General features: G+C 39.9%; 1 protein-coding gene across 3 annotated transcripts in view; it reads left to right on the top strand.

The window, feature by feature from the left end:
- LOC116855605 (protein NPAT) overlaps positions 1-26,653 on the top strand; it is a 55,543-nt gene extending 28,890 nt beyond the window's left edge. The window contains exons 7-18 of one of the 3 annotated variants that reach the window (XM_032838465.1): positions 650-731; positions 2,587-2,674; positions 3,219-3,310; positions 3,395-3,482; positions 9,827-9,923; positions 10,558-10,686; positions 13,213-14,880; positions 15,959-16,074; positions 16,154-16,262; positions 19,113-19,173; positions 19,340-20,477; positions 26,536-26,653. In XM_032838465.1, coding sequence (XP_032694356.1) covers positions 650-731; positions 2,587-2,674; positions 3,219-3,310; positions 3,395-3,482; positions 9,827-9,923; positions 10,558-10,686; positions 13,213-14,880; positions 15,959-16,074; positions 16,154-16,262; positions 19,113-19,173; positions 19,340-20,477; positions 26,536-26,562 — 3,695 coding nt within the window. In that variant the 3' untranslated portion in view covers positions 26,563-26,653. Of the gene's footprint in view, positions 1-649; positions 732-2,586; positions 2,675-3,218; positions 3,311-3,394; positions 3,483-9,826; positions 9,924-10,557; positions 10,687-13,212; positions 14,881-15,958; positions 16,075-16,153; positions 16,263-19,112; positions 19,174-19,339; positions 21,509-21,687; positions 23,306-26,535 lie in introns of those variants that run through there. The other 2 variants (XM_032838463.1, XM_032838462.1) reach the window with 2 other exon arrangements.
- Positions 26,654-26,906: the final 253 nt, after the last annotated feature.

Genomic DNA, 26,906 nt, shown 5'->3' with positions numbered 1-26,906 from the left:
AATACACAGTACATCTGACCTCCGTATCTTTGTTCATGCCAGTGTGTTCTGTAGTGAGGAATGTTCCTCCAGTACGCCCCCATCTCTGCATGTTGCAAATCCCTCCTATTTCTGTGAAGCTGAGAGCTAGGCATGAACTTAGACACCAAGCAGTGTATCTTGATTGTTGTATACTTGAAACTATTGAAAACGCATGATAGAAAGGAGCAAAAGCTAGTTAATAACAGCGTTGGGATAAAAATTCAGGTGCCAGCTCTCTTACTTCTTAGACCAGTCTTCTTTCTCTTCTGTGCAGCTAAAATTTTTCACCATCAGTTATACCCTTCCTCAGTTGCATCTTTCCTCCAACCTTGTTTACACCTCTGGGTAAAAGCACTTAGTATACACTGTAGTGTACACAAAGCAGTTCCTCTGTCCTTCCACGTTATTTTTTGTTGAGACTGTCCTGTACCTGTACTATATAAAACTTGAAGTCATAGTGTATTTTACTCATCTTATTTTACAGTGCCTTGCACATGGTAAAGCATTCAGTATATGCTGAGTTTAATATAAAATAATAGTCCTTTTGTAATGCTGCTTATTCCATTAATTCACACTTAGAAAACTGTTCTGTGTCCTTGACTTAATACTTTGTTTTCTTGAAATACAGCTGGAGAGGCTTTAAATATCATTCCTGGTCCTCAGGAAAAGAAAACTCAGACCACGGTCATGTCTCCGGCTAGACGCAAAAGGTAAATGCATTTTGAAAGGACGAGTTTCTGATAACCACTAAAATTAAAGAATTACATCACCATATTTATGTTATGAATAAAGTAACAAGAATGGATTCAGTTCCTCAGGCTATTTATATTATATCCATTCTTTTTTTTTTTTTTAAGATTTTATTTATTTATTTGACAGACGGAGATCACAGAGAAGCAGGCAGAGAGAGAGGAGGAAGCAGGCTCCCTGCTGAGCAGAGAGCCCGATGCGGGGCTCAATCCCAGGACTCTGGGATCACGACCTGAGCCGAAGGCAGAGGCTTTAACCCACTGAGCCACCCAGGCGCCCCTATTATATCCATTCTTAAATGCATTTTTTTTTTTTCACATTTTAACTTCCCTGAAATCAGGTTGTATCTTCTAATCAATGGCTTATTACTCTTTCATTGGAAGTAGTTTTTTGTAATAGTAGATAAAAATATGTCTTAAAATTGGCAGTATCTCAGATTTTTTTAAATGATTGTTATTTTTTAAATAATAGGAATAATACTAGCATTTCCACAAACACGTATTTCAAGTCTTAAAGTCAGAAATTTTTTCAGGGAGTCTTAGAGAGCAGAGTTCTTTCTGGTTTAACCTATGTGTCTTTGTTTGAAGGGTATTTCAGAAAAGAGAGATAATAGTTTTTAAATGCTTTTTCTGATTTCCTAAAACTGCCATGCCATGGATATTTTTGTTAGAGTTTTTATAATTGGTTGTCTCTCATTCAAGGCTGCCTCAGCCTTCTTTATTGTTTTAATAATAAAACAACTATAACAGTATCTAACATTTATAAAAACCTTGGCTTTTTTATAAAGTCTGTCCACAGGGGCGCCTGGGTAGCTTAGTTGATTACGTGTCCGACTCTTGATTTCAGCTCAGGTAGTGATTTCAGGGTCATGAGATCAAGACCCATATTGGGCTCTGTGCTGGGTTTGGAGCCTGCTTATGATTCTCTCTGCTAAGGGAAATAAATCAATCAGAGAAAGATAATTTTCATATGATCTCAGTCTTAAGTTGGGTTTAAGAAACAAAACAGGATCATAGGGGAAGGGAGGGAATAATAAAACAAGATGAAATCAGAGACTAAGACAAACTATAAGAGACTCTTAATCCTAGGAAACAAACTGAGGGTTGCTGGAGGGGAGGTGGGTGGGGAGATGGGGTAACTGGGTGACAGGCATTAAGGAGAGCACGTGATGTAATGAGCACTGGGTGTTATTTAAGACTGATGAGTCACCGAACTCTACATCTGAAACTAATAATACAGGATATGTTAATTAATTGAATTTAAATTTTTAAAAATTGCCAAGAAAGATATTAACAATTATAGTAAACTGCCAAAAAAAAAAAAAAAAATCTCTCTCCTCTCTCTGCCTCTCTGTTCCAAAAAAAAATTTTTTTTAATAGTTTTTACACATACTTTGTTTTATTCAATTCTTTAATAAACCCAATAATGCAATTGATCTTACCCTGTTATAAAGTAGGTCACATAGTCAGAACTGGGCTTCCTGCTCTGCAGGGAGCCTGCTTCTCCCTTTCCCTCTACCTGCTGCTCCCCCTGCTTGTGGTCTCTCTGTCAAATAAATACATAAAATCTTTAAAAAAAAAAAAAAAAAAACACCTTGCTACAGACCACATAGTAAGTGGTGAAGCTGGACTTCAGATTCCTTTCTTGTTAATACAAGTGTAGAATGGTTTTCTACTCTAGCCAAAGCTTTGTTGTTACCACAAAGAGGGAAAATACCTGTTCCTCCATGATCTTAAGATTTATATCTATATATGTAATTGTCATTGAATCCGTTTTTTATACTATTTAAAAGACAAGCTCTGAAATGTGTTTCAGTGAATCTCAGAGGAAAAGTAACACTTTATCTGGGCCTCATTCAACGATAAGGAATTTCCAGGATCCAAATGTATTTGCAGTAGAAAAAGTAAGTGACCTTACCAAGCTTTGCAGTCTGAGATATTCCTGAGTTTTAAAATATTGATATTTACGTGTGTGTGTGTGTGTGTGTGTGTGTGTGTGTGTCGCATTTGTGTGTTACAGTATTTCTGTAAAACTGCAGGGTAATTGCCTTGGGATAGAGAGTAGTAAAATGTATGAGGAGGAGACAGTCCATTTGGAATAGGTAGCATGTGCAGATGTACCAAGTAAGAAGCAGTGCTGTGTTTAGGGACCTGTAAATACATTGTGGATGCTGGATTATGCAACATAATAGGGCATTTTACTAGCATCAGCTTTTTTAAAACCCTGTATGAAAAGTTCAGGTTTGGAGCTGTGTTTTGTAATCAGTGAAGAAAGAGTTGGTGAAGGATCCGTGAAAACACTTATGAAGTGTAGTATTCGAACATTGATACACTGGTAGCCACCCACCGTAACTTCTGAGTTTCCACCTAGATTTGTTAAAACTAGCTAGCGTCCGTTCACTAGAAGCTCTCTTTTATTCTTCTACTAATATTGATTTTCTTTTCCAGCAAATGGTTATTGAAAATGCACGAGAAAAAATACTAAGTAACAAATCTCTTCAAGAAAAGCTTGCAGAAAACATTAATAAATTTTTGACTAGGTAAGCTGTGTGTGTGTTGATGATGCCTAATTGTTTTCACCTCATTTTGAGAGACTGTTAAAAATTTTTCTTTCTGTATTACAGCGACAACAATATTGCACAAATGCCCAAGCAAACGGAGAGCAACCCTGCGGAACCAGAGACTTCAATTGATGAACTCCTGGGACTCCAGGTATAGGTTAGGGGGTGTGTGTAGTGCATATACTCTTAGTTAAAACTGATGGTATTTTGGTTTCATTTCAGAACCATTGCCAAGAAGCGCATGCCTGGCTCAGTCAGTATAGCATGCGACTCCTGATCTTGGGGCTCTAAGTTCGAGCTCCATGTTGGGTATAGAGATTACTTAAGAAAAAAATAAAATAAAATCTTGACCAAAAAAAAAGAAATTGCCAACAGATGTATGAAATTATTTAAGATAATAATTTTAGATAGAGATTTCCTTCATTATCCAAATATAAATGTAATCTGTTCTTGAAAATGTATTAGTGAATTTTCCAATAATCAGTATAAATTACATTATTTAAATGGTAAGACATCTCTAACCCATCTACTATCACTAATTCTTCCATATACCAGTAAAACACTTTACTTTAGCCATACAACATGAGTGGGGGATATGTTTGTGGGCAGCTAGCAACAATACGGTACAACATAAGTATAAATTGCATTTCTTTTACATTGCTACAGACTGTATAATAATGTGAGGAAACGATGAAATTAAATGTTAAAGATATATAATGAATCCAAGTAAAATGAACAAGACACTTTAAAAAAGAAAGGTTACTAACTAAATGAATAAATTGTGTGAAGTTTACTGCCAAGAGAAGGAAGATGGGACTACAGTCACTGTTGCTATTCAGTGATAGTGAAGATGGAAGAGCATCAGCTGGTAAAGGAAGAATTTAACAATTTATCTTTAATATTTGTTCATGTGTTTAAAAGAAAAAGATTTGTTCGTGTGCGCATAACCTTCCTCAAGAGCAGCTGAGTTTGTGATGGCAACACATCCTTTGACTCGGACTCTTGGATGGTGTGACCCATTCTTGTTGCCATGCCCACCAGGTGAATTCACTGTAGCAGATTTGCTTTCAGGTGAATTCTAGGTAAAACCACTGAATTTTTTTTTTTTTTTTTAATTTTAATTTTTTATTTTTTGGTCTATTCCTTCAGAATACTTAAAATTTTTTTTGCTACCTTTTCCCATAGTGAAGTTCAGTAAATTTAACAAAATATGACAAACTTTTTTTTTTAATAATTTTATTTTTTATAAACATATATAAATATGACAAACTTTTTAAAGCGACTTTAAATTATCTACCAGTACTTCTTTTTAAAACTTCTCCTGTCTTAATGTTAACAGATGAATACACCCTATTCTGAATTTTTATAGTCTTTAATTGCTTGTTTATATTTTCTCCACAAATATCAGATACTTCCCATAATCAAGGCACTGTGTTAAATACTACGAGAAATTATAAAAAAGAGAAGACACAACCCTCTGCTTTTGCTTTCTAGTATTTCACATTTGGGAAAAGTTGAAAATTCAGATTTAAATAACTTTTTTAAAGAACAGCAAAATAGATTGCCCCACTGAGGAGTAAAAACATCAGATTCACTGAGAAGTAGTAAGCCAGTTGTATAAATAGGTGAGATGGAATTTTTAACGTATTTATAAGTCTTTGTGACCTTGGAGTAGGTAAGAGTTCTTAAGCTACACAAATCACTGTTTTAAAAAAAAAGCTTCCTTAAAACTTAAAATACTTGCTTGTTAAAATCATCATTAACAAAAAATTAAAGGTCAAACCACCAACAACTTGGAGAAAATATTCATAATACATGTATCTCACAAAAAATTTTTACCCAAAGTACAGAAAGAGCTCCCACAAATCAATAATAAAAAGCTAAGCCACCCATTTTAATAAAAGGGTAAAAGACTGGACCAGACAAAGGAAGATAGAGGAATGACCACCAAGCCCATGAGAAAATGTTATTTGTCATTTGGGAATTTAAAGTTGAGAATACAGTGAGATACCATTTCACATTCACTACAGTGGCTGAAAGTTAACGATCTGACAATACCAGATGTTGACAAGGATATGAAACGACTGGAACCCTGAAAAATTGCTGATAGGAAGTTATGAAATGGTACACCTGTTCTGAAAACTGATAGTTAACAAAGTTATGTGTCCACCTGTACATTTTCCTTACGACCTGGCAATTACTAGGTTTTTACCCAAAAGAAAGAAATATGTTCACATATGTTTATAAAAAAGACATCTACAAGAATACTTGTAACAGCATTGATCCTAACAGACAAACACTAAATCCGGATGTCCACCAACAAAAAAGGAATCAGCAGATTGTGGCGGTCACAGGATGCTGGTGAACAGTGGGAGGAACCATGCAGCTAATACACATAACAACGCGGCTGAACCTCAGACACCTGTTGATCAAAGATAGACTAAAAAAGAATGTGTTTATAGTGCACCTCCGCTTGTATAACATTGTGAAACAAGCAACACAAACTCATGCTGGTAGAAATCAGAAATTGTTGACTGAGTGAGGTGAGGGTAGTAATTTGCCAAAGGCCGAATTCTCTAAAAACAAAAAAAAAAAAAGGGAGGGGGGATGGTTGCATAGATGTGTGGGTTTTTGTTTTTTTTTTCTTTTTTTGGATGTGTGATTTTCTTGGGCGATGGAAATGTTTTACCTTTTTTTGTTTTTTTTAAAGATTTTATTTTTAAGTAATCTCTACACCCACCAAAGGGCTCGAACTCAACCCTGAAATCAAGAGTAGCACCCTTCCACCAACTGAGACAGCCAGGTGCCCCATTTCACACTGTGGTTACACAGTCCTTAAAATTGTTATGGACTTGGGGCGCCTGGGTGGCTCAGTGGGTTAAGCCTCTGCCTTGGGTTCAGGTCATGATGCCAAGGGTCTTGGGATCAAACCCCACATCGGACTCTCTGCTCAGTGGGGAGCCTGCTCCCCCCCCCGCCGGCCTAATTGAGATCTCAGTCAAATAAAATCTTTTTTAAAAATTGCTGTGGACTTAAGATGTGTGCATTTTATTTTATGTAAGTTATACCTTGAGTTTTAAAAATATTTAGAAGATTGATGTGCAGTTACCTTTGGAACATTCATTTCAGGGTTCTTTTGATCCTAATTTTTAAAGTTGAGAATAAAGCAACTTAGTAGAAAAGTACATTTTGTCAACGTTAACTTTTTTTTTTTTTTTAAAGATTTTATTTATTTGACAGACAGTGAGAGAGGGAACACAAGCAGAGGGAGTGAGAGAGGAAGAGACAGGCTTCCCACTGAGCAGGGAGCCCGATGCCAGACTCCATCCAGGATCCTGGGATCAGGACCTGAGCCGGAGGCAGACGCTTACTGACTGAGGCACTCAGGCACCCAACATTAACTTTTATAAGACTGTATCCACCATTTCATAATTTGGTAACATTGTGTTCCCGACATTATTTACATTACTGTAAATTTTCAGCTTCCTGGATATAGAAATAGTTGTTCAGGCTCCTAGACAGCTCCCATAATCAAAATGAACTGGCTCTTTAACTTCAAACAACTTTTTCTTCTCATTTTATGGGCATTTTTATAAAAACTCCCAAGTTTTTGTCACTTCATGAAAGTTCCACTTTAACTCTTTGCTCCATATGAGTTTCCTGTCTCATGGGATTCAAATGTATGCCTTGCCAATCTTGAAGAATACAGCATTGTGGGATGTTTTATAAATAACTAAAATTGAGAATTTTAAATCTCCCAACTATTAGAATAAGAGTAAATGAAGACCCTAGTACTATAACTTCTATAAAATCTAATGTTTTAGCTGAAAAGATTTACTACTGCTTTTTATTCCATATTTCTTTTTTGTATTTTTTTAAACTTATATCTTCACGTAAAATTGATAGAAATGGATTAAACATTTTTTACTGAGCTACATTACTGGCCTACTACTCCAAGCTTTCGCTCAGAATCTATGTCGTCCTTGTGTGAAGTATTGACACAATCTGTTTGCCCCAACTTTTACAGGAAACACAGGTGGTGGTTGTGTTTTACCCTGATAGCTGGTAAACTTGAGAAATTTCAGCACATTTTTACCGACTGCCCTTGGGTGGGGCGCAGCCTTTACCCCTTGGTTGCACACTAGGGTTTTTTTGTTTGCTTGTTTGTTTTGGGAAGTTTTTTGTTGGTTGTGGGGTTTTGGGCTGGTTTTGGTTTTGTTTTGTTGTTTAAGATTTTATTTATTTATTTGACAGCAAGAAAGGGAATATAGGCAGGGGGAGTGGGAGAGGGAAAAGCAGGCTTCCTGCGGAGCAGGGAGCCAGACACGGGGCTCAATCCCAGGACCCTGGGATCATGACCTGAGCTGAAGTCAGACGCTTAACAACTGAGTCACCCAGGCGCCCCTGTTTTGTTTGTTTTTGAGAGAGAAAGCGAATAAGCCAGTCAGGGCAGTGGAGCAGGGAGCAGAAGGAAAGAGAATCCCAAGCAGGCTCCATGCTCAATGCAGAGCCTGATGTAGGGCTTACTTAATCCCACAACCTCAAGATCAGCAGAAATCAGGAGTCAGATACTCAATCAGCTGAGCCACCCAGGCATCCCTGACTGGTGGTTTTAGAGCATGTTCACTTTTGTTCTGTTTGAATCATACTGACTTCCCAAAAAAGTTGAAATGTCCAGTAAACATGGAGATCTATTCAGCTCAGTAATAAATACAAATTAAGAGAACAGATTACTTTTATTTAGTAGGCTGATGATGCTTAAAAATTGATATTACCCATTATTGGTAAGAGCTTGCACATTGTTACACAGAACAGGAATTCTTAGCAATTTCTGTGGAAGACTACTTGGTAGCAGTTCTCAAAATTTTAAATATGTATATCCTCTGACTCTTTATCAGTGGATTCAGTAATTGCACTAGTAAGAATTTACCACAAAAAAAAAAAAAAACTGATCCCTGGATAAAGATTTTCACTGTGGTATTATCTAACGCCCAACATTGGGAACTGATTAAATGTGGCATAGTTAGCAAAGAAAAAGCCTGTTACAAAGGAGTTCATTTCTTTTAAATAGATAGTGGATTAAACATTTAGTGTTGTATCCTACTATTAAAAGAGACAGTATGGGGAAATTTTAAAAACCCACAAGAATAAAGAAGTGGACAGAAAAAAAAAAAAACCTCTTGAAGTCAGAATTGACAAGGGGTCATTGACTTTGGAGATCCAGTATTCTAAGCCAGTAAAGGCAAAGCAAAAAAAAAAAAAAAAAAAAAAAGAAAAAATTTACAACATAGAAATCCCAAAAGGCTCAGTACCAGTAGCTCTGAAAGCAGATGTAGAGACAGCTACAAGCAGGAAATAGGATGCAAAATTGAGGACGTCGTAGTTAACCTCTAAATCTTGTCCGCGTTTTACACTGTCTCCACAAACACTGTTGTCAGTCATATACTCGCCCAGCAAAATGTCACTCAATCAAAAGAAAAAAAACTAAAAATACAGATGGTTTTGCAAGATAATTCTGCTGTGTAGATGGTAATTGACAAGCTCCCTCCATTGGCAAAGAGTTTGCAGGTAGCTTTTGACATGCCCCTTTTAAATGTGAACAGACTAGGGGCACCCAGATGCCTCAGTTGGTGAAGCGTCTGCCTTCGGCTCAGGTCATTATCCCAGGGTCCTAGGATTGAGCCTTCTGTCTAGCTTCCCCCCCTTGCCTGCCACTCCCCCTGCTTGTGCCCCCTTGAGCGCGCTCGTGCTCTCTCTCTGTCTGACAAATAAATGAGCAAAATATTCAAAGATTAAGAGACCAAAGCAGATAACAGGGGCGAGCTTTATATAGAGGTCACCCAAGCTGATAGGAAAATAAGCCAGGTTTGTAGTTATCAGGGACAGGACATTGAGGGGTGGGGATATTGGATGAAGGTGGTCAAAAACAGAGACTTCTAGCGAAAAGTTAATCAAGTACTGGGCTGTAATGTACAGCATGATGACAACAATGCTATATGGTACATTTGAAAATTGTTAAGAGAGTAGGTCCTAAGAGTACTCACAAGGAAATAAAAAATTTCTTGTTTTTGTAGCTGCATGAGATGATGGGTGTTAACTGATTGTGGTCATCATTTCTCAGCATATGTAGGTCACGGCATCACACTGCACACAGTAAACTTAGTGCTGGGTGTCAAGTTTAAAAAACAATTTGTAGTGCGACTTTACTTAAGTTATACATACACACATAACTATAGTTCCTGTGTTCATTCTATTTTAATTTGGGGGAATATATCCACCAAAGCAGTTAACTCTAGGAAGTGGAATTAGGGAACATTCACTTTCTACTTCCTAGTGTTGTTTTTAGTTGTTTCAAAGGACCCTAGTGTTAAAATCAGAAGAAATGTTCGTGGCAGGAAGTAATTAATAAAAAATGAAAGCTGTCATATGCCCTCTAGGTATTTTGCCGGTGTTACACTACATACTAATTCAGTCAGGACCACTCTTTTTTGGCAGAGTGAAATCCATATGTCTGAGGAAGCAATACAGGATATCCTGGAACAAACAGAGTCCGATCCAGCATTTCAAGCGCTCTTCGACCTCTTTGACTATGGTAAGTAGACCATCCCAGGGCAGTTAGAAGAAAAAAAGTTATAATTTCTTTGGCCCCTTAACCAGACTAAAACAACATTCCCAGAGCATCTGAAAAAAAGTCCTGTTTTCATCAAAGCAAACACACGGCTGTGAAAGTGGGGTGGGAGTTATTTTTTCCGTAAACTTTAGCTGTAAAAATGGAGAACCTTTTGTATTTTTTGTGGGCATTATTGCCAGTCAACACAAATAGGTTGATGTCAACTACTGCACATACATTACACTAAACACAATTGGATAATACTAAAGGAATATAAGAAATTGGCATTGCCCTCAGTTTTATGATCTTGTGCAGTGTTTCTCTAAGTGTAGTCTCCAAACCAGCATATAACATAATCTGAGAACATGTTAAAAGGGCAAGTTCGTGGATTCTCCAGATGATTCTCATATAGGCTGAAGTTTAAAAACTTCTGGTCTATTGGAAAAATCTTTATTTTTGCCAATGATACACAAGCCAACATGTTAAAAACATCCAGAAGACCATAATTTTAACATAAAATTTAACATTTGCTTAATCACCATCAAGCTGCATTAACTGATGCTTATTTTTATTTTGATCATTTAACTAATTTTTTTCCCTATTCCCTTTTTAACAGGTAAATCAAAGAATAATAAAAATATATCACAAGGCATTTCCAGTCAGCATCTGGAAACCAATCCCAGTGTAGTCTTAGCAGATGAAACTAATCTAGCAGTTAAAAGTTCTTTTGATACAGAACAATCTGGTAAGAATTTAGTCTTGTTAATATCTTCTATCTAAATCCTAATATCAGTCTCAAAATTTCAAAGGCAGAAAATACTGTTTAATTTGGAAGTTGTTCAGATTGCCACATAAAGTTTGTTTTTGTTTTGTTTTTTTAAAGATTTTATTTATTTGAGAGCATGAAAGAGAATGAGAGCATGAGCAGGGGGAGTGGGAGAGGGAGAAGCAGACTTCCCGCTGAGCAGGGAGCCTGATACCGTGCTCTCTCCTGGGACTCTGGAATCATGGCCTGAGCCGAAGGCAGACACTTAACCAACTGAGCCACCCAAGCACCACTGTTTTTTGTTTTGTGTTGTTTTAAGTTTTTTCTTTTCATTAAAGAAAAAATTCCAAGCCTTTGAGCAATTTGAATAAAGGGTGAATTTTAGTACTCATTCTTCAGTGATGCAATAGGTTCTTGATATCCACAATTTAGTATTAATAGTGTGGTCCAGTTTGACAGAAATCTAAAACATTAATTTTTTTGTGGCATAAATTCCAATCCCTTCTTTGTACAGTTAGTGTGCGGTGTTTGTACACTTAGTGTGCGGTGTTTGTATAGTCAGTGTGCGGTGTTAATAACTCAGCTGGTGAGCAAGTTCAGCTGACTGCTCAGCATCTGTATCACTTGTGTCAAGGAAACTATACACTGTAGTGATAGTCTTGCAGTATGGATTTGATCAGATTTTCAGTCCTATTCCGATGTGTCTACTAAGTCAGTTTTTTACATTTCTGCCTCCAGTACCAGTGAAGTAGCAGTGGAATACCAGTGGGGCACATAAATGACCCACAGTAACTATTGACTGAGAGAAGGCAGTGAATGGGACCATCTTACCTCCATTACAATTATTTTAATTTTGTAAAACATAACACAGAGAAGTACACAATAAAGATATGTGTATCTCACTGAATTATAGCCAAATACCCTGTATAACCATCTCCCAAATCAAAAAACAGAACACTGCCAGCAGGATGAAAACCTCACTTCATCTCCCTTCCCAACACTAAACCCTCCATCTCTTTTTCTAAAAGATACCATTGTCCTTGTATCTCACACATGCCGAACTCTGTGCCTTTTTAGTATCACCTTCTTCAGTTCTGTTAACAAGTTGTGTCAAAATAATCTTTTCTGCCCTGTCTTCTTAAATGCCTCCAACTGCCAAGAAAACCCGATGGCTTCCACGTTTCACATAATATCTCAGACTACATTCCCATTTTGAATTCTCTGCCTACACTGCAGCCCAATCCTCTAATTCTTAAACTGGAGTACAGCGTTACTTTGCGTGGAAGATCATGCTTCACTTAGGCGCTCTGCTGTGCACAGAATGAAACTCAAAATCTCATTCTCTCGAAGTCTTACCACTTCACTGAAACTGACGTGGCCTGGATATAACTTCTCCCCATCTCCCCACAGTAGGATTACGAGTGTCGCATTGACAGAATCATAGGTGACAGCTGTTTTTCCAGACTTTTTTCCTCTGTTTTTCATATTGTTATTGTTAATTTCTCTATCCTACACTGTGATGCTCTATGACACAGCATGTCAGTGCTACGTTACTTCCTAAAACGTCCTTTCTTCTTATTCCAGTGATCACAGCTCTTTTCTTTTTCAAGATCTCCTCTTATAATAGTGCCTTTGTAACAGTCACATCGGTTAGGCACAAAGAGGTACCATTCGCTCCTGTACTGTAACAGTTTTTACATGTTTTATCATCTCTTTCTGTGTCTGCTTCCCTTACTAGACTGATCTTCCCAAAGGCAGAGACTAGGTCATTCATCTTTATATCCCAGCACTAATCATGTGGTTGATGATTTTCAGTAAGTGTGTGTTGAAGATTGCAAATAGGATGCGATAATAGCAAATGTTGATCATACAAAATGTGCTTGGCCCATTTCACCTTGAAGAATATATCAGATAAAGTAAGGTCAACAGACATGGTACAAGTTGAAAAGTCAGCTATTTCAAAAAAAAAACATGTGGAGCCAGTTTTTTACCTACTAATAAGCTTTAAATGTTTGTTTGTTTGTTTGTTTTTTTAAGATTTTATTTATTTACTTGACAGGGAGAGATCACAAGTAGACAGAGAGGCAGGCAGAGAGAGAGAGAGAGAGGGAAGCAGGCTCCCTGCTGAGCAGAGAGCCCGATGTGGGACTCGATCCCAGGACCCTGAGATCATGACCTGAGCCGAAGGCAGCGGCTTAACCCACTGAGCCACCCAGGCGCCCCATAAGCTTTAAATGTTCTTAAACCTACATACTTTTTCCTTCTTTGCATCATTTGTTTTCTAAGAGGTTTGAAAAACAGTTTGGCCCTTGTTTAAAAAGGCATCAGTAAGTTTAAAAAAAAAACAAACAAAAAAAGTACCTGTAAGTTTTTTGATACTCGGAAAATGTGAGATGCAGCTTTTCCGACTTCTGCTTAACAAGCTATCAAAGATGAGTTACTTTCTTGTCAAAACAGGAGTGAACGGGACGCGCTCACCATCTCCGCCATCCTTCTGTCTTGCAGGTGATCAGTCTGGACCGCCCCCATTTTGCGCATCCTACCAAAGCGAAGACCCCTCTGCCGTTCTGAAGAGCAGCGGCCACGCGGAGCTCCGCCAGGAAGCCCAGGAGCACTTCCCGCAGACGGGCTCCAGCGTCCAGAAGAAGGCATTTAAGACGGCCGGACCTAATGGACACAAGTGTAACCTTGATATTACCTTCGAGTCTGTGCCTCATTTGAATGACTTTAACCAAAGAGTAACTGCGGACGCCGAGTGCAATCAGCGCTGTGCCGAATTCTACGCCCATCCGCTGCCCGCTGACGCCGCCGTGGCGCTGGAGGTCGGGAAGAATGTCCTGCTGTCGGACGCCCCGCGTGAGCCTCCCTCGCAGCCTGATGCGTGCGCTCTGCCAGTGACGTCGTTCGTTTCCCTCGGCGCGGAGACTCACTCCGAAAACTTAATACTCTCTGGGAAGAGTTCTCAGCTTCTATCCCAAAATATCCCATTAACTGGAAAGACATGTAAAACAAGTCCGTTTTGTGAAAACTCTAACAACACAGCAAGACTTAAAACCAGTCTCCCCGGTTCTAAGTCACCGGACCCTAGAGAAATGCACCGGAATAAAACCGAGATCCACGGCGGCTTGCCAGGTGCATCACAGGGTGCGGACCGCCAGGACGGTTCTTCACTTCAAAGTAAAATACTGCCTGTGTCCGTTGAAAGTTCCGGTTTAAAGGTATCCGAGCAGTTAGACGTTCGTCTTGAAGATACAGTGTCTTCAGTTAAACAACCAGCTGAGGAGTCCTCGGCCGCTGAGTTAAATCATACAGAGAAACGTGAAACTCAGCCCTCCAAGCCTGAGAAAGTCGCTGTCCAGTCACAGGAGCGTTCATCTTTAAGAGAAGATGGAGATAGTATTTTTCTCACTTTAGGCGACAGTGGTAACTGTGGGGAGGTGGCGCTCATTGCTCCAGAAGGTAATGCTGTGGAAGGGAAGCAGTCTCTGCCCTCAGAAGCTCTGTGTTCTTCAGTGGGAGATTCTCACCCTGAGTCCCAGAGTTCTAGTGACAAACCTGCTGTGGACAATTCAGCAGACATAGATGCATCAAATATCGTCTCTCTCAAAATTATCATTAGTGACGACCCATTTGTTTCCTCAGATACGGAACTGAACAGTGCTGTTTCTAGTATCAGCGGGGAGAACTTGCCGACGATAATCCTGTCCTCGCCTGCCAAGTCTCCTGCCAAAAACGCAGAACTAGTTAAATGCTTGTCTCCGGAAGAAACCGCAGGCGCTGTCCCGTCTGCTGAAAGACTGGCGGATTCCGCGCCAGTGGAGCAGAGCCTTTTGGCCCTCAAGCCTGAGGACTCTGCCGGAAACGGCGCTCAGAATGAAGGCAGCGTTGCCTTTTCGTCCAACATCACACCGTGTGTGTCCAAGGACGGCGGGTACATACAGTTGATGCCGGCTACGAGCACGACGTTTGGCAATTCAAGTAACATTCTCATAGCGACCTGCGTGACTGATCCAACAGCCTTAGGAACAACTGTAAGTCAGTCTAATGTGGTGGTGTTGCCCGGAAATTCCGCCCCTGTGACTGCTCCGCCTCCCCTGCCCCAGTTACAGACGCCCCCAAGGTCCAACAGTGTGTTCGCTGTCAACCAGACTGTGTCACCCAGCTTTTCGCAAGGTAACTTTAAGAACACATTGAAGTTCATTTCTCTGGAATGGGGTGTAATTTCTCTTGGGTGTGCATTTATTGACTAGGAGGAATTAAATCGTGGATGGATAGTGTGAGAAAAGACTGGAATTTGTGATTATGCCCCCTCTTTTCTCTCCCTAATTAGTTCAGTCATGCCTTCTTTTGTATCTACTATAAGGTGGGGAGTCCTTGGTTTCAGTGATCCTGGAAGATGGAGCTGATGACACATTCATCTGCCTTTCCTTCCATATTGGTTCCCAAGCTCCTTTCCCCCTTTTTTTAATATTGTAGGCATATAATAAAATCTGAGTAAATGCACACAGTTAGTAAGCCTGTTTGGAGTGCTGTTTAAAATGACATAAAAGAGCGGTCAGAGTGAGTAGAGACTGGGATTTCAGCGGAAGCTCGAAAAGAAGTCGGGGTTGGGGTGGAGGGAGGGAGTTGTCAAGTATAGGTGTGGTTGAGAGACTGAAGTGGGTGTTCCTGAAAGTGAGCTCCACCCGGCGGGAGCAGGTAGTGAATATAAGGAAGAGTTGGATTTAGGGGACAAGGATAAACTAGGAGAGGCACGGACTGTAGTGTTGGTTTCTAAGGACCAGATAAGCATTGTCATTTCCCCTCTTGGTTTTGACTCTTGGTAAATTTCTCTGGACCCTTTTTGACCAGTACCACTGAGGTGACAGGTTCGCATTCTGAGCAGGTCTTGGGCCGTTAACGTTCAGTTGAGACCCTAATTTTGTGGTACAGTTCAAATTGAAATCGTCACCATCACATTTCTAATCAGTTTCACTATTGTATCTAGAAGAATCAGCATATAACGGTGGGCCCTGACTGTGACGTCTGAGCTTAGACTGTTTACCTTGACCAAATGTAGTAAGATTACTTTAATATTCAGATTAACTTTTTCTTAATTTGTTAGCCTTGCTCTTGTTCCTAAAGTTTTTTAAGGACAGTAGATTCTAAGGTATTCTAAGGATTATAATTTTAGGGATTTATTTAAATAAATTAGTAGTGACTTTGGAGTCTTTTGTTTGAGAGAGAATCTCACTGAGAATTTTTTTTTAAGGATCTGCCATCATAATTGCTTCTCCTGTCCAACCTGTTCTCCAAGGAATGGTGGGAATGATCCCTGTATCGGTGGTTGGACAGAACGGGAATACCTTTTCTGCTCCTCCTCAGCAGGTAAGATTTCTGAACTGAAAATGGTGCAGTGATGCTTTTCAAACATAGTATCTATCACTCATGGCTGCTCCTCTTCTAGCTCCTTCATATGCCTTTGGCGGCACCCGTATGCAGTAGAAGTACCCCTCAAATCCCCATCCCTCCAAAATCACAGAGGACTCCGGCACTGAGGAACAAGCCTTGTCCAGGTATATTTTTAAGTTCATTAATGTCTGTATACTCATTTGTTTCCGGCAGCACCACAGTATTTTTCTGAATACCTGTTTCATTCCTAACAGGTGATTTCTAACCTTTGCTTCAAGCTTTTTTTTTTCCTTTTTTTTTTTTTTTAAGTGATCTAAGCTAAAAGGCGAATGGAGCAAAAAAGAGTTCAGAGACCATATACTTATGAGAACTTGAATGTGGTGGATATAGCATCAGAAGTCACAGAGGACGGGAAGGATAGTTTAATAAATTTATTGGCTATTATATATTTATAAGGAAAAAATTAGATACCTTCCTCATACCATACACAAAGGTGAACTCCAAGATGATTAAAGACATAAAAGTATAAAGCAATACAGTTAAACAGTAAAAGAAATGTAAGAGAATGTCTTGGTGACATGAGGATAAAAGGATTGCTTTAGAAAAAATGAAAAAGATACATAATTACATGTGGAAAAAGTTAAGAGCATGACTGCTCCAGGGGTGCCTGGGTGGCTCAGTGGGTTAAAGCCTCTGCCTTCGGCTCAGGTCATGATCCCAGAACCCTGGGATCGAGCCCCGCATCCGGCTCTCTGCTCAGCAGGGAGCCTGTTTCCTTCTCTCTCTCTCTGCCTGCCTCTCTGCCTACTTGTGATCTTTGTCAAATAAATAAAATCTTAAAAAAAATTTTTTTTTTAAAAAAGGCATGACTGCTCCAAAATTAAAGGTTTCTGTTCAACAAAAGACACTACTTATGAAATAACAGCAGATCTTCATTGAGAGCTTGCATCAGACTTCTGCCTCCGACTTCTCCATCTTCGTGGATGACAAAATGCCCACGTCGTCAACCTACCCACCCCCCTAGCCCTCAGCATTCTTGGACACCTTCCATTTCTGAGTCTTGATCTTCATGTCACCTATAGCTTCACCTTTAAATACTTCCCTTCTTACTAGCCCTGTGTGGTTGTAAAGGCGGGTAACCTCTCTCCGAACATTCTGGATTCCCGGACAGTGACTCTCCAGCCAGTGAAGGCTCCTCTTTGCCCTGAACCTCCCGTCTCGCTCCTGGGTTCCCTTCCTTCCCCGACCAGGCTAGGCCCACGTCACCCGCCCTTCCCAGGACTCTGAAACCCCTTCAGCTGCACAGTCTTCAGAGAAGGTGCCTTCCGGCCCCGGGTCTGTCCCGACATCACCCTCTGCCTTTGTACCTTGGCCTCTCAGATTGCTTTGGAAGTGAGGCTGTTCACTACCACTTACAACTGTCTCACTCTCACCGCCACTTAGCAGTCGTTTCAGGTGTCTTCCTGTCTGCCTTTCCCTTCCCCCCTTCGGACTCTCCCGACCTCCCGCAGCTCTTCTCCTACCTACATGGTCCCCGCCCTCCTCACCCTGGCCAGTGATCCTCTCCCAGCGGAGCAGGAAGTGGTGAGCTCCGTCCGCTCACGTCACTCCCACTGCGTGCGTCCTTGTTCTGCTTCCTCCGTTCCTGTCTTTGTCCCAGGACTGGGGCTCTCCTCCGTCCTCCGGTTAATGCCTGCATCTTCTCCGGTCTGCCTGCGTCCTGTCTTCTCTGCAGCCTGCATCTGTCTTCTTCGGATCCTTCTGTCTCTCTGCAGCTCCTGGGGTTTGTCTCACCGGCCAGCCGCCCATCCCCACCTTCTCCTGTCCCCCATTCTTTCTTCATCCACGTATTGTCTTTTCTCATGTTTCCACTAAAACTGTTTAAACTGAGATCCCCAGTGGCTCTGGAGGTTTTCCGTTCGGACCTTACCTCCCTCTGGCAGTTGACATAGTGATGGTTTCTGGACCCGCCACCGAGTTACTGCACTCCTGCCGTCGTGACTCCGCCCAACTCCAGACCTTCAAGTTTGACGCGTCTCAGTCCCACTTCTTCCTCAAAGACCTCCTCAGCCTGCTTTTCTCCCCCTTGGTTAATGTTCCCATTCAGTCCTCCTTAACCCTTCCTATCTGTGTGAGTGCCCATGGCTGTCTCCAAGGCCTTTGTCTCTTACCTGGAGTATTTGCGGCTGCCTGAGGAGGATTTCCGATGGCAGTTTCCTTTCTTCTCTCGTCCGTCTTCTACACTGCCAGAGTGACTTTCTAAAGCACAAGTCTGTTTTACCTCTTCCCTATTTAAAAGTCTTAAGGGAGGGGTGCTTGGGTGGCTCAGTTGGTTAAACGACTGCTTGGGCTCAGGTCATGATCCCAGGGTCCTGGGATCGAGCCCCACATCGGGCTCCCTGCTCAGTGGGGAGCCTGCTTCTCCCTCTCTCTCTCTGCTGCTCTGCCTGCTTGCGCTCTCCTGCTCTCTGTCAAATAAATAAAAAAAATTTAAAAAATCTTTAAAAAAAAAAAAAAGTCTTAAGGGAGCTCTCTGGAACTTTTTGCATAATGTACAAGGTCCTTCACGATCTCACCTGTGCCAGCTTGGTCATCTTGCTGCTCTCCCACAGAAATTCTTAAGTCCCTAGAAATTAAAATATGGCCATTAAAACTCCAGAGCTGGTGCTTTTCCTGACGTAGGCATGCAGACATGACAATCAAATGGGCATGATTTCAAAATAGGCGTAATATATTACTTTCTTTAGCTTTCTGGACCTAAGACGTGGGGAGCCTGCTCCCCCAACCCCTGCTTGTGCTCTCTCTCTCTCTCAAATAAAAAAAATCTTACAAAGGAATAATTAGAAGTTGCTTTTTAAGCCCAGCAGGTGAGAGTATTTCGTTTGTACATTAGTTGTCATTTAAAATTTTTCTCACGATGTGTGATACTTGGCTTGTTCCATTTTCATTCAGAGTAATGTACCCTTTCTCTTGGGAGTGTTTTTCTTTTCTAATTATTTCATTTATAATTCCAGGAAAGCAGGTAAATAATTTGGTGGATTCATCTAGTCATTTAGTTGGATGTCCTGCACAAAGGTAAGCATAAAAGTAGTTTTCATCATGGACTCTTTGAATTCGCTTAGTTTAAAAACAAACAGGATGTCTTTACGTTGCCAAAAATATTTACTTATATATTTGCAGAACTAAAGTGTCTGACAAGGATTTCTTTATGTTGCTTAAAATGTATTTCTTTATTTTGCAGAACTGAAGTGTCTGACAAGAATTTGGCCACAGATCTTGGGAAAAAATTGGAAGAAATCACAGTTCCCTTCTCATTAGAGAGCATAGTTCCAACTAGCAAACCATTTGAGAGCCACAGACGTGTGCTGTGTTTTGACAGCATCACTTCTCCTGTGGCAAATACACAGGGCACGAACCATAAGGTGGCGTCCCAAAACAAAGAAAGGAATGACATTTCATTTCCTAATCTTGAGTCACCCCTTGTGTCTTCCACCTTAAAAGCCCCTTCTAATAATGCTCTCAAAAGAGAGAGAGAGAGGCCTCCTTTGCCTAAGATTTTATCCAAATCAGAAACTGCCAATAGCCGACATACCGCCATAAAAGAAACCCAGTTAGAAAAGAAAGCTTCACCAACAGAAATTGTACTTGAATCTTTCCATAAAGCGACAGCTAATAAGGAGAATGAATTATGCAGTGATGTCGAAAGGCAGAAAAATCCAGAAACTTCGAAACTGTCAAATGGACAGCAAAATGGGGGTCTACGGAATGAGAAAACCATAGCTTCACTGCAAGAACTAACCAAAAAACAAGGCACATCCTCAAATAGTAAAAATGCCATTTCAGTAGGGGCACCTGTGAAGGATCCAAAACAAGAGCAGACTAAATGTGCCAGTTCTGTGATGAGCGCCCTGAGCAAACCTACCACAGACGTGTTGCCGGATGGCCAGTGGCCCAGCCCCGTAGCGCGGCTCCCCGAGGGCTCGGATGCGCCTGGGCCCCGGACGCCTGGCGCGGGGGCGGGGGACAGACCTAAAGAAGAACCGAGAGATGGTATCAAGGTCCCCTCTAGTAGCACAGCCAAGGTGATGGTCCCCCCTGTCACCCCAGACCTGCCTGCCTGCAGCCCTGCCAGTGAGACCGGGAGCGAGAACAGCGTCAGCATGGCCGCGCACACGCTCATGATTCTCTCCAGAGCAGCCGTCTCCAGGACCGCCTCCGCAACTCCTCTCAAAGACAACACGCAGCAGTTCCGAGCCTCCTCCAGGAGCACCACAAAAAAGCGGAAAATGGAGGAATTAGATGATCGTGAACGAACCTCTCGGGCTTCCAGTAAAAGTCTTACAAATTCATCACTCCCAATGAAAAAGAAGAAAATTAAGGCAAGTTTGAAAGTCTTAATTTCAAAACCACACCTTTGCCCTTCCTTCAGTGCTCACGTTAGAGATCTCAGCATTTTTGCCGCAGCTACCTGACCGGACCCTCCGGTCAAGACGGCTTTGAGTCTTGACTGACAAAATTATTCTGTAGCAGTGTCTCAGCCAGTGTGGTACGCAGAATTTGTCTAGGGGAAATCAAGCATTTGCAAAACAATTGCTAAGGCATTGCCTTGGGGAAAGGAGGTTTTTGTTTCTGTCGCGGTAGGACCCAAGTGTTTCGGGAGAATGACATAAGCCATGAAAGATTGGGAAGCCACTGCTGTGTGTGGAATTAAAGTAAAAAACAACTTTGCAACTCCTGCCTCTTGGGGGTTTTTCAGTGTCCTGCCATCTCTCCCATTGGCTCTTAGAGACGTTAATATGTTGGAGCAGCGTAAAAGCTAAAGTTACCTGTTTTTTTTTTCTTTGGGCATGGTTATCTGTAGGAAGGCAGTGCAGGGATAGCTTTGAAAACCAAAACCCATTTTTTCTAAACCTATTTAGCCACTTAGTAAGTGAACTGAATAGAAAGAAAGGTGTTTAACATGTCTTATGGCAAGTCCAGTTCCCGGGAAAGATCTGTGGCTTTGATGCCACGCAAACCTGGGTTTGAACCCCGCATCTCCTGCTTACTGGTTCTGTGATCGTGGTTAAGCCCGGAGCCTCTGGGGCTCAGCTGCATCGCTTGACCTGAGGCTACCACACGCGTCTTACGTGAGGCTGGACGGAGTAAACGTAGTGTTCCTAAGACGCCTGGGGCCGGAACAGTACCTGTTACTTGTAGTGAGGAAAGCTTCTGAGACTCACTGCGGTTTGGTGAGAATGACACCCTCATAGAAAGCATGGCCTGTCTTGTCTCAGCATTCACAAACTCTGAATTTGTTTAAGGTGTTTTGCTTAAACTAATGTTAAAGTACCACTGAAGTATAATTTATTAACTTTGGATTTATAAAATGTGTTGCTACTTCTCTGTATAATTAAAATTCCAACCAACTAAAAATTTTAGCGATATTTTAGTATAGGAAGAACCTGATATGAGGTTCTAAGTAAAAGTTTTTTGGCCTTGTTTGAGTTCAATATGTTAACTTAGGTTTATTTTTTCTTTTTTTTTTTCTTTTCTTTTCTTTTTTTATTTCTTTTCCTTTTTCTCCCCCCCCCCCTTTTTTTTTGACAGAAAAAGAAGCTACCCAGTTCATTTCCAGCTGGAATGGATGTGGACAAATTTTTGTTATCATTGCATTATGATGAGTAAACATTCTGAACATAAAAGAACAGTAGCTGTTTAAAACTCGTATCCCTTAAACTATGAGTGTAGGGAATGAGATACTCACAGAACCTAAAAGCATGACCTGCACTTTCCTTGTACTGAAATTTCACTTTATATCTGAATCATGCTGTTTCTGAAGCAGCTTCCTAGTTTGTAAATAGATTTACCTGGTATATTTTTTATTTTGGAAAAAAACATTTGCAGAAATGTAAGTAAAGCCAATCTGCAAAACTGTATAGCTCTGACAATTACGTATTGTACATATTGTATAAATCTTGTTGAAATAGAGGTTAAAGCAATCTAGTATTCTTACATTGTGTTTTTTGACTTCTTGTGATCCCTGAGGCTTTTTCGTCTGGAGTAGTTTCTCATTTTGTGTGCGGGGGGGGAAAGGATGCTTTTCTTTATAAAATTGCCTTCAGTAACTGTCGTACAAGACATTTAAAGACAGCCACAGAGTAGTACAAAGGTGATGACAACCTCAGTTGGTGGAGCGATCAGAAATGAACAATTTAGGTTTTTCCCAGAGTGAATATTATCCCTTCTTATAATTGCAGTAAAGATTATATTCCTGAAATTTTACACTTTAATGTGTTTCTCCTGGTCATTCTGGTCTTTGTTTTAAAAAGAATTTTGTAAACCATTTTTGAGTGTTCTATTTGTTTATAACTTTTAAGATCTTTTACAGAACTTTAAATGTTTAGACTGTGGAGCCATACAAAGTTCATGTAGTAGTTGAGATGTCTTGGTATGTGTATACTTTTTCCCATATACTGGGGATTTGAAGAATTGCACTAATTCATAGAACTTAGTACATAACAGTGACCAGTGCACATTTAATTTAAATCTTGTATTCTATGTTAAAGCTTGTATGGAGGATTATCTTCTGGTGTCCTTTTAGAAAGCCATGTCCATCAAAAGATGTAAAAAGAGAAATCATAGTTTTATATTTTAATTTAGTTTCTCCTAAAATGGGCTGTGTTAAAGTAACTATATCTGTACTTAGATATAGTGTACTGTCTCTGTGCCCCCTAAGAGGTTGTAAAGAGTTACTCAAAAAGTCCTTAAGGAGAATGAAAGAGGTGCCTTCTCTGTATCAGACTCACACACATCAGTCAAGTTGAAAAACTGGTTTAAACCTTTAAATGAGAACAGAAATTATCATTAATATCTGACCGATTGTGCCTAGATTAAAGTATATTCTCTTAAGTGCTTTCTGTTTGATTAAATATCAGTATATCAAGGATTTTTTCTACAGGTGTATATGTTAAAGGGTCATTTCCCTCAGCCTTTTTTTATACTGGGCCTTTAAAAAACTGAAATCCATCCTACTCCCATTTCTCAGTGTGGAAATCACGTCGTAATTGCTAAACCTTACTGCAGAAGTATGTCTTGTTAAAAATTTCTGTGATCTGGCGGTGGTCTATTCCTAAGGAACTACATATCATACACGTAATGTTTATTTAACTCAACTTGATACTGTACTACAGTTAGGTTTGAATAAATATTTTCATTAACTGCAAAAGTTTGAATTACTTTATATTGGCATATATACACATCCACTTAATGACCCAGATTGAGACTAGCACATTATCAGGACTGTAGAATCCCCTCCTACTTCCTCTAGTAACCGCTAACTCCCAGGGTAGTAATGATCCTGACCTCTACCACAGTTTTAGCTTTTTTGTTTCTTTTTTTTAACAGTATGACTGTACTCATGCAGAATAGTCTTCTGTGACTTGTTTTGCTCCCCATTGCAAGATCAACCCATGTATGTCATTTGGCTGTCCTCTTCCATGCTATGTATTTTTCTGTTGTGTTTATCCATGTTGTATCATACCACAGCTAATCCATTTTATAACCGATGGACATTTATTTTCAGTTTGGGGCTATTAGAAATAGAACGGTGAATATATTTGTACATTTTGGGGGGTGAATGTATTCCACTTCTCAGTTGGATATGTATTCAAGAGGGTTGCTGGCTCTTAGGGTTGTAGATCTCCAACCCTATTCGGATTTTTCCACTGTCCAGAGTGGTTTTATCAAACCCTACCACCATCAGCAGTGTAAGGAGAGTTCCGTCTGCTCTACATCATTGTCAGTACTTGGTATTTTCATTTTAGCCATGTTGGCCGTGTCTATTGGCATCATAATGCAGTTTTACTTTAGTTCTTCCTGATAGAACTGAACACCATTTCATATGCATTTGGCCATTTAGAGGACAGGTCTCCTTTTGTGGAGTATCTGTTCATGTCTTTTGGGCAATTTTTGTACGGAGTTGTCTGAGTTTTTTCTTACTGATATGTATCTGTTCTTTCTGTCTTCTAGATACAAGTCCTATTTCATATGGATATCTCATGTCTGGATGTTTTATCATGTTTTCCTTCTATCAGTTTTATTGTTCAACCTTGTGTACTTTGATTGATCATCCAATTAACCCAGCGTCATTCTTGAGAAAGACTTGCCCAAATACACTGCACTGTTACCGTTGTCATGAACTGAAAAACTATGTCTGTGTGAGTTTGCTTCTGGACACGGATCTGTTCCAGTGGTTGACTTTTTTTTTTTTAATTGAAGTATAATTAACACACAATGTTACGTTAGTTTCAGGCATATAACCCACTGGTTCATCGGTTCTACAGGGGACTTGGTGCTCAGCACAATAAGGGTAGTTACCGTCGGTCAGCAAACAACGTTCTTAAAGGCTCATTAACCGTATTCCCTCTGCTGTACTCCTCATCTCCATGACTTATTTTTATAACTGGAAGTTTGTACCATTGATCCTCATTTTAAAGATGTGCCAGCAACACACCATGTTAATGACTGTAGGAAATCTGTTTTAGGTTTTATTTTATATTTGAGCCACTTACTGAATGAGCTCTGTTAGAGCTAATGGTTTCCCTGATGCTTAGTTTTTATTTACTAAGTATATATCCTCTCTGAATAATTTTCTAATTTCATTTCTTCTTACTGTGGTGATGAGCATTTCAAGTACAACAAATAATGATCAAAGTGGACTTCCATGTCTTAGTCCTCATTTTAATGAGAATGTTAAGTACAATGTTGCATTTTGTTTGTAGTGTTTGAAGAATTTACATGAGGAATATCTGTTCAACTTAATTAGGTGCTCTTCTAACATCAGTTAAAATATTTTTATTAAATCCATGAATTTTGTTTTTATATTAGTAATTCTAATATTGTGTGCTTTGCAATCTTACTGATGTCTGAGTATAAATTTGATTTGTCAACATTTTATTTAAGTGTTTACTTCTAATGAGATTGGTTTCAAGCTTATGCCAGGTTTTTTGTTTGTTTTTTTTTTTCCTATTGAATTTGGAACTTACCATCTCTTTCTAGTTTATCTGAATATTGGAATAGTAAATAGTGCTTGTTTGAGGATTCACTTGATGGTTCAGACAAGGCATGCGGAGCGTTTAGGTCAATGTCTGGAACATAATGCTATTTTCACAACTAGATCCCTGTGCTGGTTTTTCTATTTCCATATTCTGCAGCAGATTATTTAGAATGGTAACTGACTATTCCTGAAACGAAATCATTGAAGCCGGCAAGCTTTTTCTGCAGTAGTTTAGGTGTTTTTTAACTCAAAATTTCTTCTAGGCTGATTGGTCCAGTCAGGCTTTGAGCTTTTTTCTGAATTACATATATTTTTCCCCTAAATCTTGGTTGTTCTCTTTAGAGACTAATTTTCTGACAAAATCACCTGTTACATTTAACAATTTTGTACTTTTCTGATTGATTTGTCATTTATTCTTTTTTTTTCTTTTTAAGATTTTATTTATTTGAGAGAGAGACAGTGAGAGAGAGCATGAGCGAGGAGAAGGTCAGAGGGAGACGCAGACTCCCCGTGGAGCTGGGAGCCTGATGTGGGACTCGATCCCAGGATTCCAGGATCATGACCCGAGCTGAAGGCAGTAGCTAAACCAGCTGAGCCACCCGGGCGCCCATTTATTCTTAATGTTTGCTCTTTTCCTCAGAGTTCTTTTTCATGTTTAATTTTTTAAATTGAATGGTTACCTGGCTTTTTTTCCTTTTACACTTGATCTTAACCAAAAGGCTGAGAAGCAGTGGCTTTTTTTCCTTTGAAAACTATGTAAGCATTTGGGGCGCCTGGGTCACTTGGTGGGTTAAGCCTCTGCCTTGGGCTCAGGTCATGATCGCAGGGTCCTGGGATCCAGCCCCACATTGGGCTCTCTGCTTAACAGGGAGCCTGCTTCCCCCTCTCTCTCTGCCTGCCTCTCTCTCTACTTGTGATCTCTCTCTCTCTGTGTCAAATAAATAAATAAAGTCTTTAAAAAAAAAACAAAAACCTGTAAGCATTTAATTAAGGCTGTGAATTTAGTTCTGATTTCACCTTTAAGACATCAAAATTTGGAAGATGAGGTAAGTACTTTCATTTTTTTGTTTTGTTATTTTTTTAATGTTTAACTTAATTAGAATAAAGAGCATGCCCATTTTCAATTTATTTTTTGCTTAAATTTTGTTATCATTCTTGTAAAAAGATCAGTTCATATTTCTGTAAATCTTGTTACGGAGGCTTAAAAACACTCTGTTTATAAAGATACTAGGTTTGATATTTCATTTTACATTATCCTATCTAACTTTGCTTTAACACTTTTGTCATAAACCTTTACTTTCCCATTATTACTCTCTTGGCTATAGTTTCTGCTTCCGTTATTTTGGTATCATTGTTCAGGGCCTAGTCTCTAACTATCATAACTGCATTTTTTTTTTCAGCTTTATTGTGTTAAAACTGATGACTAAAGTTGTTAAGATAACTGAAGTGGACATCACGAGTGGATCTACAGTAGGTCGTGGAAGGATTCCTCCCGTCGAGTGAAGAACCATTCCGCACCTCACCTATTCCTCTTGGCTGTGTGTGGGATGTGTGAGTTCTGTCTCAGCACATTTCAGTTCTGTAATACAGTGTTGTCACCGCATGATACATTAGACCCTCGAACCTCATCTTAGAGCTGAAATTTTGTACCGATTTATAAAAGCTCCCTCTTGGGGCCTCCACGGCACTCCCCAGGCCCCAGCGCCCAGCAGCTACTTTCCTCCTCTAAGAGTTTGACTTTTTTTTTTTAATAGATCCCATATATGTGATA

Source organism: Lontra canadensis, unplaced genomic scaffold (genome assembly GCF_010015895.1).
Source record: "Lontra canadensis isolate GAN:19392208 unplaced genomic scaffold, GSC_riverotter_1.0 scaffold104, whole genome shotgun sequence".
Classification (NCBI taxonomy): domain Eukaryota; kingdom Metazoa; phylum Chordata; class Mammalia; order Carnivora; family Mustelidae; genus Lontra; species Lontra canadensis.
This window is presented reverse-complemented; position numbering and strand designations above follow the sequence as displayed.